Genomic DNA, 15,998 nt, shown 5'->3' with positions numbered 1-15,998 from the left:
AGGAATGGAAGAGAAGAGGGCGAAGATGAAGGGGCGGGGCCGCGGAGGCTCTGCCAAGGCAGCCGCGGTGCTGTCGCGATTCGATGACCTGCTACGCCACGGCGACATTGAAGAGGAATTGAAAACAGAAATCGAAGATCTGAGGCAACGATTCGAAATTGAACGTAACAAGAGGAGGTACTTGCTCCACCGCCTCATAATCACCTCTATGCCCTCGCTGTCATCACTTCCATTCAACTTCATCTTACTCCATCCAGGGAAGAGAAGGCCTTCTTTCGCGAGCATATCGCAGCACTCAAGAACCAGCTCACAGATGAAGATGGGCAGCTCATCAGGTCTCGACTCCCTCTTTGTTCACTTTTCTCTGATGATGGCTTCGGCGCAAGCACGCTGACCTCGCCACTGGCAATCACACGGCACACGGCACACGGCACACGGCACACGGCACACGGCACACGGCACACGGCACACGGCACACGGCACACGGCACACGGCACACGGCACACGGCACACGGCACACGGCACACGGCACACGGCACACGGCACACGGCACACGGCACACATGCAGACAATATGCCAAGTGGCAGAACGAGGACATCACGGTGGTCCAGCGGCTCGAGGAGGAGCTCCACGAGTGCCAGCAGGCCCTCGCCCGGGTCCAGGGCGAGTCGCGCCAGCACGCCGAGCAGCGCGACAAGCTCGCCGCCGAGCGCCAGCGCGCCGAACGCGAACGCGACGAAGCCCGAGCGCAGGAGAAGGCCGCGCGGCAGGAGCGCGAGCGGCTGCAGCATGAGGCCGACGACGCGCGGCGCCGGCTCAAGGCCGAGAGCGACAAGGCCGACGGCATGCGCAAGGTGCTCGAGCAGGTCAAGCACGAGATCGACACCGTCCAGCGCAGCGTGGTCGAGGAGCGCGAGGTGCGCGTGCGCCTGGAGAAGGAGCTCGACGCCGCCGTGGGCCGCGGCCGCGACGAGCGCAAGCGCCGCGAGCGCATCGAGCAGGAGCTGGTCGCGGCCCAGGCCCAGGCCCAGACTGAGCGCGCCGCGCGCGAGAAGGCCCAGCAGGACCTGGAGGAGAAGGAGTGGGAGCTCGAGAACGCCGTCGAGCAGCACGAGGTGGGCGAGAAGCGCGCGCGTGCCCTGAGCGACGCGCTCAACCTCGAGAAGCAGCTGCGGCTGCGGCTGGAGGCCGACGCGCGCGCCGGAGAGCAGGAGCGGGCCGAGCTCGAGCGCGCGGTCCAGGCGCAGAAGCAGGAGTGGGACGACAAGATCCGTACGTTCAAGCAGAAGCTGCAGACCAAGAACATCCTACTCAAGAAGCAAGCCATCGACCTGCAGGAGGTGGTGCGCGTCACACGCGGCACACACACGCAACACACGCAACACACGCACACACACACACACACACACACACACACACACACACACACACACACACAACGACACATACGAACGAGCGACTCACAGTCACTCTACAAACAGGAGAAGAAGATGAAGGACGAACTGCACAAGCTGTTGCGCGGGAAGGACGAACAGATCCAGGACCTGACCACCAAGTGGAAGGCCGAGGTCGAGGAGGCCCGGGCGCGCGAGCGGCGGCTCGAGGAGGCCCTGCACACGGCCGAGGCCGCCGCGTCGCGCGTGGTCGACGACACCAAGCGCGAGGCTGAGGCCGAGCGGCGCGCGCTGCTGCGTGAGGTCGACGAGTGGCGCCAGCAGGCGGCCCAGGACGCCCAGGCCGCCAAGCAGCAACGGGCGCAGCTGCGCGAGAAGGACCACCTGCTGGGCGAGGTTGAGGTCAAGCTCGGCAAATTCGTCGACAGCGAGGCCCGGCTGCGCGAGGCCCTGCGGGAGAAGGCCGACGCGCTCAGCGAGGCGCGCGCCCGGCTCGACGCGGCCGACGCGGCCGTGGCGCAGCTGCGCGAGGAGGCCGAGCAGAAGGATGACGCCCTGGAGGCCGTCGGCGCCAAGCTCCGCGCACTGGGGCAGGAGGTGGTCCGCGCCCGCCGCTCCGCCGAAGAAGTCACCCAGCGAAAGTGCGTACCTGCCTACGTTGTGTGTCGTGCGTGTCGTGCGCGTGTGCGGCGAGTGCTGATTTCGATGGCGCGCGTAGGGTGGAGGAGGTGAGGGAGGAGGAGCGCAGGGTGTGGACAGAGAAGGTCAAGCGCGCCGAGTCGGTGGCGCAGATGGAAAAGGAGAACGGCCAGCGGGTGCAGGGCCTCATGCAGGAGATGGAGCGCAACTGCCGTAAGCTCAGCGAAAAGCAGATCGAACTGTTGGAAGAGATCGAACGGTACTCTCCCACCTCCTCCAGGCACACGGCACACGGACACACGACACACGACACACGACACACGACACACGACACACGACACACGACACACGACACACGACACACGACACACGACACACGACACACGACACACGACACACGACACACGACACACGACACACGACACACGACACACGACACACGACACACGACACGACACACACCATTGATTCGATGTGAGCGCAGGCTGCGGGGACCGTTCGTGCGCCACGGCCCGTCCCAGCAACCGAATGGGAACGGCGATGCCATGGGGCGGCCGAGCGACGGCGACAAGCAGCAGCAAGCTTCGTCGCAGCTGGTCGTCGAGCTCAAGCGCGCCCGCCACGAGCTCGCCGACCGCGTGGCCGACCTCGAGGGCCAGATCGAGCGCGAGCGCGAGAGGTCTGCGAGCCTGGAGGCCATCGTCCACCGGTACCAGCAGGACGGCGAGGCCCAGCAGACCAACATTCATGGCATGCTGGCCGAGGTCGAGCGCATGAAGCGACAGCGGAATGACGAGAATGCCAAGTATGTCGAGCTGGAGCGCGAGCTGGAGGCCGCCAAGCAGAGCCGCGCGGCTGCGGAGCACGGCCTGGCCGAGCTGCGCGCGGAGATCAAAGCGGAAAGAGCGAAGACGACAAAGGAAAGCGAAGACGACGAAGATGACAGAGAACGAAGGGCGGAGGAGGTCGCGACGCTCAGCGCGCAGCTGGCCGACGCCCAGCGAGAGCTGGACAGGCTCGAGGCCGAGCTGGCGCAGGTCACGGATGCGGCACAGACGAAGGAGCGCGAGTGGGAGCGCGAGCGGGAGGCGCGCGAGAACGAGCGGCGCGCGGAGGCCGACGAGATCGAGCAGCAGCTCAAGGCCATCGTCGACCGGCTGGAGGGCGACAAGCAGCAGAGCTTCAACGGCCAGCTTCACGAGTGGACCGCGACGCTGGAGGGCAAGGAGAATGAATGGAATGCGATGCTTGAAGCGAGGGAGAATGAGTGGAATGCCAAGCAGGCGGAGTGGAGTGCCACGCTCGACGAATTGCGCGAGCGGCTGGCCGAGAAGGAGGCGGCGCTGGAAGAGCTGCGGGGCCAGCTGGCGGCCCGCGAGAGCGAATGGAGCGCGGCCGCGCAGGAGAACGAAGCGACGGTGCGCGAGCTCGATGGGCAGCTTGAGGCCAAGCAGGCCCAACTGGATGCGGCCGCCGAAGAACAAGAGGCAGCGCTGGAGGAGCTGCGCGAGGAGCTGGCCACCGCCAACGACGAGGCCGCGGCGCTGCAGCGAGAGGAAGACGAAGAGGCCGAGAGTGAAGTGGTGCGAGAGCTGCGGGAGCAGCTGGCGGCGAAGGAGCAGGAGTGGGAGGAGGCGCTCGAGGCCAAGGAGGCGGCACTGGAAGAGCTGCGAGGCCAGCTGGCGGCCCGCGAGAGCGAATGGAGCGCGGCCGAAGCGACGGTGCGCGAGCTCGGCGAGCAGCTTGAGGCCAAGCAGAATGCGTGGAATGCGGTCGTCGAGGAGAAGGACGCCGCGCTGGAGGAGCTGCGCGAGGAGCTGGAATCCAAGCAGAATGAATGGAATGCGACTATTGAGGAGAAGGACGCCGCGCTGGAGGAGCTGCGCGAGGAGCTGGCCACCGCCAACGACCGGGTCGCGGCGCTGCGACGAGAGTCGGCGACGAAGGAAACGAAGACGGTGAAGAGGCCGAGGCCGAGAGCGAAGTGGTGCGGGAGCTGCGCGAGCAGCTGGCGGAGAAGGAGCGCGAGTGGAGTGCCGCGGAGCAGGAGTGGAATGCGGCCCTGCGCGAGCTGCGCGACCAACTCGCGGCCCAGGAGGCCCGGCACGCCGCAGCCCTGGCCGAGGCCCAGCAAAATGCGTGGAATGCGACCGTGGCCGAGCAGCAGCAGGCGGCGGCCGCGGTGGCGAGTGAGGCGGAGGCCGAGACCGAGACCAAGGTAGTCCGTGAGCTGCGCGACCAGCTGGCAACGGTGGAGAATGCGTGGAATGCGGTGGTGCAGGCCAAGGACGCGGCGCTCGAGGAGCTGCGCGACCGGCTCGCCGCCGACGAGCGCCAGCACGCGGCCAAGGAGGACGAGTGGGTCACCACCATGCAGGAGATGGATGCCGTCCTCCAGCAGCTGCACGACCACCTCGCCGCCAAGGAGGCCGAATGGCACGCGGCCCTGCGCGACCGCGACGCCGCCCTCGACCACCTCCGCCAGCGCCTCGCCGACGCCGACGCCGATGCCGCCCATCAGCCCCGAGCGAGCGACGACTCGACGGCGGCGGAGCTGCGGGAGCAGATGGCGGCGAAGGAGCGCGAGTGGGAGGAGGCGCTCGAGGCCAAGGAGCGCGAGTGGGACGCGGTGCTGGTCGAGAAGCAGGAGCTGCGCGAGCTGGCCCGCGCCGCCCAAGCCCGCGTGGCCGAGCTCGGGCACCGCCGGCTCCTTCCCGGAGAGGAGGACTCCACGATGGGAGCCCCGACTGCAATGAATGCCGACGCCGACGCCGGCACCAGTGTCGAGGAGAATAGGGCGGCGCTCAAGGACGAGCTGCAGCAGCTGCGCCTGCGGCGGAGCCTGCTCGAAGAGGAGCTCGACAAGGAGCGCGCGATGATCGCCGAGCTCAAGTACATCCGTGTGTCGTGTCGTGTCGTGTCGTGTCGTGCGTATTATCTGACACACACACACACACACACACACACACGGCACACAGGGAGCACTGCGATACGCTGGAGCTGCGGCTCAAGCAGGAGATGTGGAAGTTCAACCGGGTCAATCTCGAGGTGCAGGACATGTACCGCGAGGTGCAGGCCTGGGAGACGCGGCAGCTCGAGTGGCAGAAGAAGGAGGCCGAGTGGGCGCACACGCAGGCGACGTGGCAGGAGCTCACGCTCATGCGCCAGCGCGAGAAGGAGCTGGCCCAGGTGCTGCTCGGCCGCAAGGACCTCGAGATCGACCAGCTGCGCCGGGCCCTCGTCGAGCTGCAGCCCGAAGGTGGGCAGCACGAGAACGAGAAGGAAAACGAAAACGGAGAAGAAAACGAAGAAAGCGAAAGCGAAAAGGAGAAGAAGAGCGATGATGAAGAAGACGACGAAGACGACGAAGACGAGGAGGACGAGGAGGCGGTGATGGTGGAGGTCGCCGAAGAAGACTCGAAGAACGAAGACGAAAATGAAAACGACACGAAGGAGGAGGCGGAGAACGCGACAGAGAACGAAGCAAACGAAGAGGAGGCGAAGAACGAAGCAGAGAACGAAGAGGAGGCGAAGAACGAAGCGGAGAAGAGGGCGGCTGCGGCCGAGGAGGAGGTGAAGGCCCTGCGGGCAGAGGTGCTGCGGGTGGAGGCGTCGAGGGCCGAGTGGCAGCGCGAGATGGAGGGCAACTATGCGCAGGCGCTCGAGCGGGAGTGGACCGAGGTCAACCGCCGCGTGGCCGAATGGGAGCGACGCGTGGCCGATCTCGAGCAGCGCCTGGCCCAATCCGAAGCCCAGCGCGCCGCCCTCCTCGCCGAGCTACAGCCCGCCACCGCCACCGCCGCCGTCGCCGCCGTCAATGATGTCGACAACACCGCCGATGTCGACTACGACGACGACCGTCAGGTGGTGGAGAATGGGCACCACGTCGAGCCTGAGGCCAATGGGAACGACAAAGTTGACGGCGATGGCGACAGCCCCGAGGAGGAGGACATTAGTGCGCTGGCCAGCGCGTGGAACTTCGAAGCCACCGATGACGATGGTGATGGTGCGGCTGCGGCGGCGATCGGCGTCAATGGTGTGGCGGCTGATGAAAATGATGACGACAACGAAGAGGAGGAGGAGGAGTGGGAGAGGGCGGGGCTGACGCCGGAGGGCCGCGAGCTGGTGCGACGCGAGCGACGGCAGCGAAGGCGGGCGCAGCGCGAGTTCGACCACTTCCGAGAGCAGAGCCTAGCGGACCTCACCGCGCTCCAACGCGGGATCGCGGCGCTCACGCGCGACGTCGACGACGATCGTGCCCACGCCACCCGGCTCAAGCGGCGCAACTGGATGCTCCAGAAGAACCTGGATCACGCCCGACACGAAGTGGAGCGCCTTGAGCGCGAGCGCGAAGTGCTGGCCGGCGAGCTCGAGGAGGCCGCGAGGCCGCGGGCGGACGCGGGCGAGGCAGCGGAGGCGGCCGCGGCGGCCGAGCGGCGAGAGCGGGAGGCGGACGCGCGGGAGGGCGAGCTGCGAAGGGTGGCGGAGGCCATGGACGCCGAGCTGCGACGGTTCAAGGAGGACCTGGCCGCCATGATGCGCTTCGTCAACGCCAGGAAGACGAAGAAGAAGCTCCGTCGCAAGACGAAGCAGCTCAACGCCGGGGAGGACCAGCCATAGAACACAGACATGTTTGTTTTGATTGTTATTATTTATGTAGCCTACACCGGTTGATGCGTGGTGGTCTATGTTATGTGTTTTTACAAGGCTCTATGGAGAAGGCCAAAGATGACGGAAGAGATGAAGATGAAGAAGAAGAAGAGGGAAAAATGGGGGTGGTTGCTATTACACTTCGTGCTCGTCATCTTCGTGAATGAGCTGACGCTGTTGGCACGCAGATGAAGAAGATGAAGATGAAGATGAAGATTGGTAAGCAAGCTTACCACAGAGTTGGTGGGATGGGAGGGGAGCGTACAAATTTGATGTAGGTGATGGAGGCAAAGAGCAGGATGAAGAGGAGGATGGAGACGACGGATGCGATGATCAGGCGCAGCAGACTCGATGTGTTGTCCAACAGCATGGTGACCTTGTACACGGGCTTGCCCTTGGCCAAATTGCTGAAGTGGACAGAGAGGGTCAGACACAACGAGACACGGCACACGCACAAAACACACACACGGCACAGAGAGGCGTAGGCGTGGAGCGTACGTGATGGAGAGCTGAAGATGGGTCGCGGCGAGTTCGGCCATCTGCTCCACGATGTTGACCTCGCTGACGTCCTGCTCACCGATCAACTGAGCAGCGCCAGGACGCACATACACGCGTGGTGGTGGTGGTGAGTGATTGCACGTGCACCTCGTGCGATAAAAGGCGAAAAGAGAAAAGAGAGAAAGCGAAGGGAAAGGGGAGGGGAGGCCTACCGACTGGAGCTTGCGCGAGAAGAAGAAAACGATCGAATCCCGAACGCCTCCGACGAACTGCGGCTGAGCCAGGAACACGCTGCCCTTGGCCGTCTTGGCTGAGACCACCGGCGCCATGTTCTTGCACTGGTGGACGGGCCAGGGAAGACTGTGAGCCACCGCACGCACGCACACACACACACACGCACACACACGCCACGCACACACGCACACACGAGTAGGTACCTGGTCGGCGAGATCGAGCGCAGACTGTTCGGCGCCGAGCTTGATGTAGGCCATCTCGGTGCGGGAGCCATCGATGGGCACGGCGTCGGTGATGGCCAGCACGAGCTTGTCGCTGGACTCGTGGTTCCACATGTACTCGTAGAACGACGACAGGAAGTACGTCACAGTGTCGCGCGGAATCTAATAGCAGTCGTGACCCGTCAGCACTGACATCGCGTGCGGTGGTGCGTGTGTGCGGTGGTGCGTGTGTGCGGTGGTGCGTGTGTGCGGTGGTGCGTGTGTGCGGTGGTGCGTGTGCGAGAAGGGGGCGTGCGGTACGCTGTATTTGGCGGGGAACATCATGATGGCGTGGAGGTGGGAGCAGCCCACGTAGTCGGGGTCGGTCAGGTACTTCAGCACCTGCTCCTGCTTGGTCTCGGGTACGTAGTAGATGTTGGGGTTGGTGCCCAGAATCGGCACCAACTTCTCCTGCAGGAGCTTGTACACGTTCTGCATTTCGCACACGACACACGACACGCAATCAGAACACGTCATGTGCCGCGTGCCGCGTGCCGCGTGCGTGTCATGGATGTCGTATGTACCGCGTCCATGTGCATGTAGAAGGACCGGGACTCGTCGATGCTGCCGAGGAATTCCTTGAACATCTCGTGCACCTCGTGTTTGGAGAGCTCGTAGTCGGGGTAGAACTTCTTCATCTCTGCCGCGTACAGCGCGAGACCCATCAAGAACTCGCCCGAGTCACCACCTGACGCGACGGACACGACACGACACGACACGACACGACACGACACGACACACGGTCAGTGCCAAGCAAGAAGATGAAGAAGATGGAGAAAGATGAAGGGTGAGGGTACCGGGGGTGGAGAGGGCTTCGCCGCCGGCGATGCCGTCGGTGCAGGTCCAGTGGGTGGAGGAGGGATCAACGAAATTGGGGTTCTTGCCGATGAGCACCTCGACCTCGCTCGCCGACAGACCGCTTCCGCCGCTCTCGGTGGTGACGAGTACGCGCGGGACGCGGCATTTGAATGTCTCCAGGGCTGATAAATGGCGTGGGGGCCGGTTAGCTGCGAGATTACAAAAATTTGAGAAACGTAGAAATCTGAATCCCAATTTCTATCGATTTGGTTGATCTTTTCTCGAGGCGAGGTATCAATAGAGTAGAGGCTTGAGAAAGGGGATCAGAAAAGGATGGAATTGGCTGCAAACCTTGCGCCGGGGGGAGGGTCGATGCGAAGATGGCAAGCACCAACGCCACCAAGACCAGCCAGCCACGTCTTGTCGCTACGTCCATCCTACGGTACGGCAAACGAGGATTCAATTCAACGGCTGGGGGCCGGGCAGAGGCAGAACGAATCGAATCGAATTGAGAATCGCGTAGAAGCGAAGACCACTCCTTGTCGCCTTCGCAACCCGAGAACGAGAAAGTCACCGCGCAAACCGATTTCCCACAATTCCCCCTTTTTACCCGCCACGATTTATTTTTTATTTGTATTTATTTGTGATTTGTATTGATTATTTCATTATTTTCATTATTTTATTACTGAATTGTCAATAAATATAAACAATGTTTAGGAGAGAGACAGCTTCCAGGCGTTGATGAGGGCGAGGTGGCGCTGGCGCTCGCTGTCGGAGAGGAAGGAGGCCTCGATCGAGTTGCGCGCGAGGGTCTCGACGTCGCCGAGGGACAAGCCGAACGTCTCCGCCACCTGCGCGTAGTTGTCGCCCACATAGCTCCCGCCAAAGTATGCCGGATCGTCCGAGTTCAGCGTCACCTGCGCCATGTGGTGGCGTGTGTGTGTGGCGTGTGTGTGTGGCGTGTGTGTGTGTGTCGTGTTGTGTGTGTGTGTGTTGTGTGTTGTGTGTTGTGTGTTGTGTGTGGCGTGTATCAGAAAATAGTTGTCGTATCGGCGATGGGTTGATGTGTACGGTGAGGCCGGCCTTGATGATGGCGCCGATGTTGGACTCGGCGAGCGTGGGAAAGACGCGCAGTCGCACATTGCTCGACGGGCACACGGTCAAAGGGATACGGTGAGTGCGCAGGTGCTCCACGAGCGCGGGATCCTCCATGCACCTCACGCCATGATCGATTCGCTCCTGCGCGTCGTGTCGTGTCGTTGGTCGTGTCGTGTCGTGTGTCAGTTGAGAGTGGTTGAGCCACACGAAAGAAGGGCAGCAGTGTTACCGCGCCCAACTCCTTCAGTGCTTCCCACACATAAGCGGCCGAGCCTTCCTCGCCTGCAACCATCCACCCTACAGTCAGCGCGAGCCCGTGCATGCCAGACATTCCGCCGCTGCGCCCATCGGCCTCGTCGCGTGAAAGAGTACGTACCGGCGTGAGCCACCCGGTGGAGGCCCAGCTCGCGAGCGCGCGCAAAGACTCGGGTGAACTTGCTGGGCAGGTTGCCCACCTCGGCTGAGTCCAGGCCCACGCCGCGCACGAGTCCTTCCCTGTGAGAGCGTCCAGTTCATGTGGGGCGTGCGGTGTGTGCGTGCGGTGTGGAGGCTGTACTTGACATAGGGAAGTATATCATCGAGGACTTGAGCGGCCTCGTCGGCGCTGCGGTCGCGGAGGAAGCACACGATGAGGAAGCACGTCACATCCTTCTCCTCCTCGAATGCGCGACGGATACCTGCAACCAATGTCGTCGAGTCATCGGCGCACGGCACATGCAACACGACACACGCCACACGCCTCATCACGACACACGCCTCACGACACACGACACACGACACACGGCGCCAACACACGCTAGGCAGTGTGGTCGAGGTACGCACCGTTGAAGACGGTGGCGCACGAGATGCCGCGAAGGGTGTGAGTCTGCGGGTCGACGAAGATTTCGGCATGGACGAGGCCCTGCTTCTTGCTCTTGGTCAAGTAGGCTCTCGTTAGGTCATAGAAGTCCTCCTCCTTCTGCAGCACCTTGGCTCCTGCGATCTGCGATCAGCACGCGCGCTGCACACGAAATACGCACCACCGCACATGCACTCTACAACACACAACACAGCACACAACATACGCCACCGCACATGGCACGCAACACCCACAGGAGCAGGGCGACCTCGTACCTTGGTAGTAGAGGTCGAGGAAGGAGGACAGGCTGGTGAAGTGCTCACGCGCCTGGTGGGCCTCCTCGAGGGAGGCGTAGTCCAGCTCCACCCCGTTGCGCTTGGCCAGCGCGAACATGAGCTCTGGCTCAAGCGTGCCCTGTGGGTGCACAGACAGCACAGATGAGCTGGCGGGGGGGGGGCAAGGTGCAAGTGTGAGGAGGCGAGAGTGAGATGGAACCTCGATGTGGAGGTGTAGTTCTGCCTTGGGAATGGTCAGGCACGCTTCACGCAGCTTGTGGCTGCAGGTCGTGGTGGCTTCGTTGTCCATGCTGTGGAATAAAAAATACAAAAGAATATTGGATTTGATTGGTTTGGTTTTATTTCGTGTATCGAAATGGAACAGCTAATCGCAACTAGGACGATCGGGATGTGAGAGTGTGGTGTGGTGGCGTGGGTGTGGGCGGTGGCACTTGGCTTAATCGGTCTTCTTGTTGGGGAACTTGAAGCCCTTCTTCTTCAGATCGGCTTCGGCCTCCTTCATCTCCTTCCTCATCTCGGTCAGCGCTTCGGGGCAGACGGGGAAGATGGCCAGGTTGTAGAGAATTCGCACAAGCGAGTACACGCCAAACGCGACAAGCGCGAGGAAGGGGGCCTGCACCAATTTACGAGTCAATTTGATAGGGAGGGATGGCAGAACAGAACTGGGAAGGGAACGTACGAATTGGAGGGCGAGTTGTGCGTTGCCCTTAAGATGAAGGGGATAGTAGTCGAAGAGAAGAGCAGCCCATGCGCTGAGGGCAATAATCAGCAACGAAAACCACCTCGCCGCCTATGCACAAGCACCATCACAGACGTTAGCCCGAGGTGAGGCAGTAAGGACGTCAGAGATCGCAGGCGCTGTTTACCTTCTTCATCTTGTGTAGAATGCAGATTGGTCAATCTCGCAAGGCGTGACGTGTCACGAAGGCCAAAAAAATGAAATTTATTTACTAAAAATATAAGCACAAAACGAATGGAGCCACGACCAGAGGGAGCTGTCCAACAGGGTACCCAGGCACCACCACCGCAAGTGCCGGTGGAGGCGGTCACCGATCGGGTGACGCAGCTGCAGGACAAAATCGATGGGCTTGGCGAGAAATTCTACACATTCATCGGCGTACTGCAGCAAGATGCGCCGCCCTTGCCCTTTGATGAGTTCAAACATCTCAATCGAACAGCGGACGGTCCCAAAACCGTGGCCAACGGTGCCAACGCCGCCGTGGCAGACGGGGGACCGGTCCTGCCCGTCCTTCCCTCGATGCCCATGCCCGAGCCCGCCGCGCCAGTCCCCACCGGCCCGACGATGGAGGTCATGGAGGGCGAAGCCGCCAACATGGCTGCTCTCCTGCTCAACAACGTGAAAGGTACTACTTGCACCGTTGTGCGCAAGAGGCTGTGTGTGCGGGACATGTCCATCAAGAGACTCACTTGCAAGTTGGTGGTGCTCCTTTACACCCATGTAGAGGTGGACATGCTGATCGACTCGCTGCCGGGGATCAACTCGACCAAGCCCGAGCAGCTCAAGCGCCTACAGGAACTGGAGAAGCAAAACCAGCACACGGCTCAGAGCCTGCGAGAGACGCTGTCCTGGGCCGGTAAGTCCAGTCTTGACTGCGCTCACAACCCACGGGCGGGTCGGGTCGGGTCATTGACTAACCGAACATGTGTGTGCGGCGTGTGCGGCGTGCGCGAGTAGAGGAAACGCTGGTGCTGGTGCAGCAGGCGCTGGCCGAGATCTACGCCGACAGACTGCAATCGATGAACGAGCAAGCGCAGCTAGACCGGTTGTAATTATTTATTCCTCACCCTTTTCTACTCCCTCGTTCACTCCACCTCACCGCGAGCAACTGATACATCATTTTTGCTTTCGTCTTGACTTCGCTTCTCCACTTGTGTGCGTGTCTTGTGTTCCTTGTGGTGCGCACACGTTGCTCGAAATTTCGTGAGTGTGGAAAAGAATGTGCGGAATGCTTGACTGCTGAGGTGGCAAGTCGACGCAATGGCGCTGTGTGCTGTTGGCACTTAGACGTGGCGTGGTGAGGGATCTTGAGATCGATTGTTCCCATTTCCTTGGCTCGCTCCATCCCCTCCCCCTCCTCTCCTTCATCTATCGCCGCCGAGATGGGACACGCTGCGCCAATGCGGATCTTGATTCTCCTCCTCTTCTCTCTGTTTGCGCTGGCCTTGACGCAGACACAGAGATATGAGTTCAAGCACTCTTTCCGTGCCCCCTTCTACCTCGGTACGTTGATCTTCATCCAGTGCCACCGCATTCGTTGACTTGAAGCTGAGTTCAAATCCGTTTCTTCCTAAAGTGGCTACTCGATTGCAAAGATTTTGGCACCCTGGCCCAACAGTGTCAAATTCTAACTGTTCGTATAATAATCTCTCTTTTGTAGGAAGGGGGGGCACCCTGCCTTTCTGGGAGTTCGGTGGTAGCGCCATCGTGTCTGAGGATAGGATTCGCCTGACCCCCGCTCTCCAGAGCCGTGTGGGCTGGGTCTGGAACTCTGTGGTACGCTTGTTGCTCACGCTCCATTCACTTTCCCAATTGCTCCTTAGTGCTTTCATTTAATCTGCCGTGTGTTTCCCTTCGCTCAATCTTGCACCTTCCCCATCTCGTTGTGTGGTTCATCTCCACGCTTCCCGACAGGCGGCCGACATGGACGCGTGGGAAGTTCAAATGGACTTTGAGATCGGCGGTGGCGGCAGCCGAGGCGCCGACGGCATGGCTCTCTGGTATGTGGCTGAGCCCAAGAAGGAGGGCATCAGCATGGGCAGCGCGGAGGAGTACCGCGGCATGGCCGTCTACTTCGACACCTTTGACAACGACGGCCAGGTACAGTTTTGCGCCCGTCTCGTTGTGGCCACACATCACCGCACGCGCACACGCACCACAAAAGTGCTATTTGTTTGTGACATGGGCGGTGATGAACTTACCTATGTTTGCGCCTTGCTGTGCACTCGCTGCCACTAGAACGACGAGCCCAGGATCTCTCTTTGGATCAACGATGGCACGCAGCGTTACGATCCCTTCGATGACGGCAGGCGCGGCGAGAAGGCCTCCTGCAGTAACCTCAACCGCGAAACAAGGTCCAAGATGCGCGTGATCTATCGCGACGGAGTCATCCAGGTGGAGACCGACGGTAAGTGTATCTCTTTTGCGCGAATGCGCTCCTGCTCTCGCATCACCAACGCCGTGTATGTGTTGTGCGTCACGTGTGTGTGGCGTGTGTGTGTGGCGTGTGGCGTGTGTGTCATTATTTAGATGGAGCTGGCCACTGGGTGCCCTGCATCACTCATCACGAGTCGCTGCCCAAGGGCTACTACTTTGGTTTGAGTGCGGCCACTGGACACCTCACCGATAACCACGATGTCTTTTCGTTCATCACCTACAACCTCGACCCGTGGCGCCGTCGCCCTCCCGTTCCTCCAAGGCAGCAGGTACACACACAAGCCGTCACGTTGTCGTGTCGTGTGTCGTCTTCCCGTGTGTGTCGTGTCGTTGGTCGTGTCGTGTCGTTGGTCGTGTCGTGTCGTTGGTCGTGTCGTTGGTCGTGTCGTTGGTCGTGTCGTTGGTCGTGTCGTGTCGTGTCGTGTCGTGTGTGTTCGTGTGTGTCGCGTGTGTTCGTGTGTGTCGTGTGGTCTGTGTGTGTGTGGTTCTAGCCGAGCTGACTGTTGGCGTGCTACCAGGAAATTGAGCCGGAGCCCGAGCACGTGGAGACCGTCCAGTCGACCGAGCCCGTTAAGCCCAACCCTTATCTTCCCAAGGATCCCCCTAACCCTTATCTTCCGCAACAGGTACATCAGGAGTCTCAGGAAGCTCATCACAATCAGGAGCAGCGTCATGATGAACCTCAACCTGCTTACACCGAACAACAACAGAGCAACCAACAGGAACCCAGCCCTGTGCAACAGCAACAGCAGCAGCACGAGCAGCAGCAGCAGCAGCAACAACAACAGCCGCGATCGCAGGAGGACACCAACAAGCTCACCAGCAAGCTGGATCAGCTGACCTTCAAGGTGGAGGCTGTGAGGAACCAGCAGGACAGCCTCGCCCACAGCCTCTCCCAGGTGCTGTCGCAGGTCAACGACATGCGCCAGCCCGCGGACAACAACGACCTGACCCAAGAGATCAAAGGCGCCCTCCGCGAGGTGCGAGTGCTCCAGGACTCAGTGAACGAATTCCGCCGCGTCGTGATGGAGGAGCTGTCCGCCGTGAACAAGCTGGTCGGCGACCTCAAGGGCCACGTCTCGGCCGAGCAGGGCAACACCTACAACAACGTGGCCCGCCTCATCCGCGAACTCCAGCAGCACGTTACCTCCGTCCAGACTCTTGTCGAGGTCCGCACCCATACCTTATCACATGTGTCGTGTGTGTCGTGTGTCGTGTGTGTGTCGTGTGTGTCTGTGTGTGTCGTGTTGCGTGCGGAGCGCTTGCTGAACGAGTTCAAACAAACGATGCAGAGGGGCGACCGAGACCAGAACAACGCTCTCCAGGAGCTCAAGAGCGGCAAGGAGGAGCTCAAGAGCGTCGTGGAGAAGAGCGGCTCCGTCGCGTGGTGGATCTATTTTTGCTTCTTCCAGGTACCGCCTGCCTGCCTCTTGCGCGTGCACCTTCTCCTCTTCTTGCTCACCCTTTTCCTCTTTATCATCGTCATCTCCTTCGCCTGTCAGGTGTGCTTCGGCGTGGCCTTCATCATGTGGAAGAAGGCCAAGGACGATGCCAACAAGAAATTCCTCTAGGCCCTCTCTTCCTCGACAGCCCGGTCCCCACCTCTCCTCTTCTCCTCTCTTTCCTCTTCTCTGTTACCTTCCTTTATTTATCACAAAAATACAAAAAAAACAATACATGAACTCATAAATAACAAAAAATAAAAATGAATAAAATATAAATATAAAGAATAATTAAAATAAATATTACGATCAATAAATATAAAGAACATAAGTGAGGTAAAAGCAGATCGGCCAGGATCAAATTATTACTGACTGCATTGACCACTAGCAAGGGTCCATTCCACAGTCCTATGTCTGTCACACATCTCAACTGGAATGGGTGGCGTGATGATAGACTCGAAGTTTCAGGGCCTTGTCCGCCACATCCCTACTGGTTGGCACCCCCCAGTATCAACGCACGCTCCATATCCCATAGGACATAAATAGAGGGCGTCACGTCCACCACCCCCAACCTCAGCATCATCATCATCTTTGTACACACAACCAACAACCTTCGAGCCCCAACGTCAACAACATCAACACCACACACACACACAAACGACTCAAGACAATGCAT

At 60.5% G+C, this 15,998-nt stretch overlaps 4 protein-coding genes and 1 pseudogene across 4 annotated transcripts; 2 read left to right on the top strand and 3 right to left on the bottom strand.

Moving 5' to 3' along the window:
* Positions 1–25: 25 nt before the first annotated feature.
* Positions 26–6,653, top strand: ACA1_145800 (annotated as a pseudogene).
* A 165-nt stretch (positions 6,654–6,818) lies between these two features.
* Positions 6,819–8,909, bottom strand: ACA1_145790 (uncharacterized protein; the record flags this gene model as incomplete). The annotated part of the gene is made up of 9 exons (XM_004332891.1): positions 6,819–6,857; positions 6,949–7,090; positions 7,182–7,267; positions 7,394–7,519; positions 7,619–7,798; positions 7,937–8,107; positions 8,200–8,363; positions 8,473–8,655; positions 8,825–8,909. The coding sequence occupies 9 exons, from the start codon at positions 8,907–8,909 to the stop codon at positions 6,819–6,821; spliced, it is 1,176 nt and encodes a 391-aa protein (XP_004332939.1).
* A 277-nt stretch (positions 8,910–9,186) lies between these two features.
* Positions 9,187–10,994, bottom strand: ACA1_145780 (adenosine deaminase; the record flags this gene model as incomplete). Its single annotated transcript, XM_004332890.1, has 7 exons — positions 9,187–9,390; positions 9,545–9,712; positions 9,961–10,066; positions 10,128–10,248; positions 10,394–10,546; positions 10,685–10,823; positions 10,905–10,994. The coding sequence occupies 7 exons, from the start codon at positions 10,992–10,994 to the stop codon at positions 9,187–9,189; spliced, it is 981 nt and encodes a 326-aa protein (XP_004332938.1).
* Positions 10,995–11,141: 147 nt separating this feature from the next.
* ACA1_145770 (uncharacterized protein) lies at positions 11,142–11,580 on the bottom strand (the record flags this gene model as incomplete). The annotated part of the gene is made up of 2 exons (XM_004332889.1): positions 11,142–11,318; positions 11,572–11,580. 2 exons carry the CDS (start codon positions 11,578–11,580, stop codon positions 11,142–11,144), a joined length of 186 nt encoding a protein of 61 aa, XP_004332937.1.
* A 98-nt stretch (positions 11,581–11,678) lies between these two features.
* ACA1_145760 (Legumelike lectin family protein) lies at positions 11,679–15,451 on the top strand (the record flags this gene model as incomplete). Its single annotated transcript, XM_004332888.1, has 12 exons — positions 11,679–12,069; positions 12,169–12,300; positions 12,402–12,489; positions 13,109–13,220; positions 13,359–13,544; positions 13,728–13,851; positions 13,974–14,149; positions 14,399–14,506; positions 14,624–14,737; positions 14,792–15,049; positions 15,191–15,292; positions 15,383–15,451. 12 exons carry the CDS (start codon positions 11,679–11,681, stop codon positions 15,449–15,451), a joined length of 1,860 nt encoding a protein of 619 aa, XP_004332936.1.
* Positions 15,452–15,998: the final 547 nt, after the last annotated feature.

Source organism: Acanthamoeba castellanii, assembly GCF_000313135.1.
Source record: "Acanthamoeba castellanii str. Neff unplaced genomic scaffold scf7180000084710, whole genome shotgun sequence".
Taxonomy (NCBI): Eukaryota; Discosea; order Longamoebia; family Acanthamoebidae; genus Acanthamoeba; species Acanthamoeba castellanii.
Note: the sequence above shows the minus strand (reverse complement) of the source record. Positions and strands in the feature narration are given on the sequence as shown.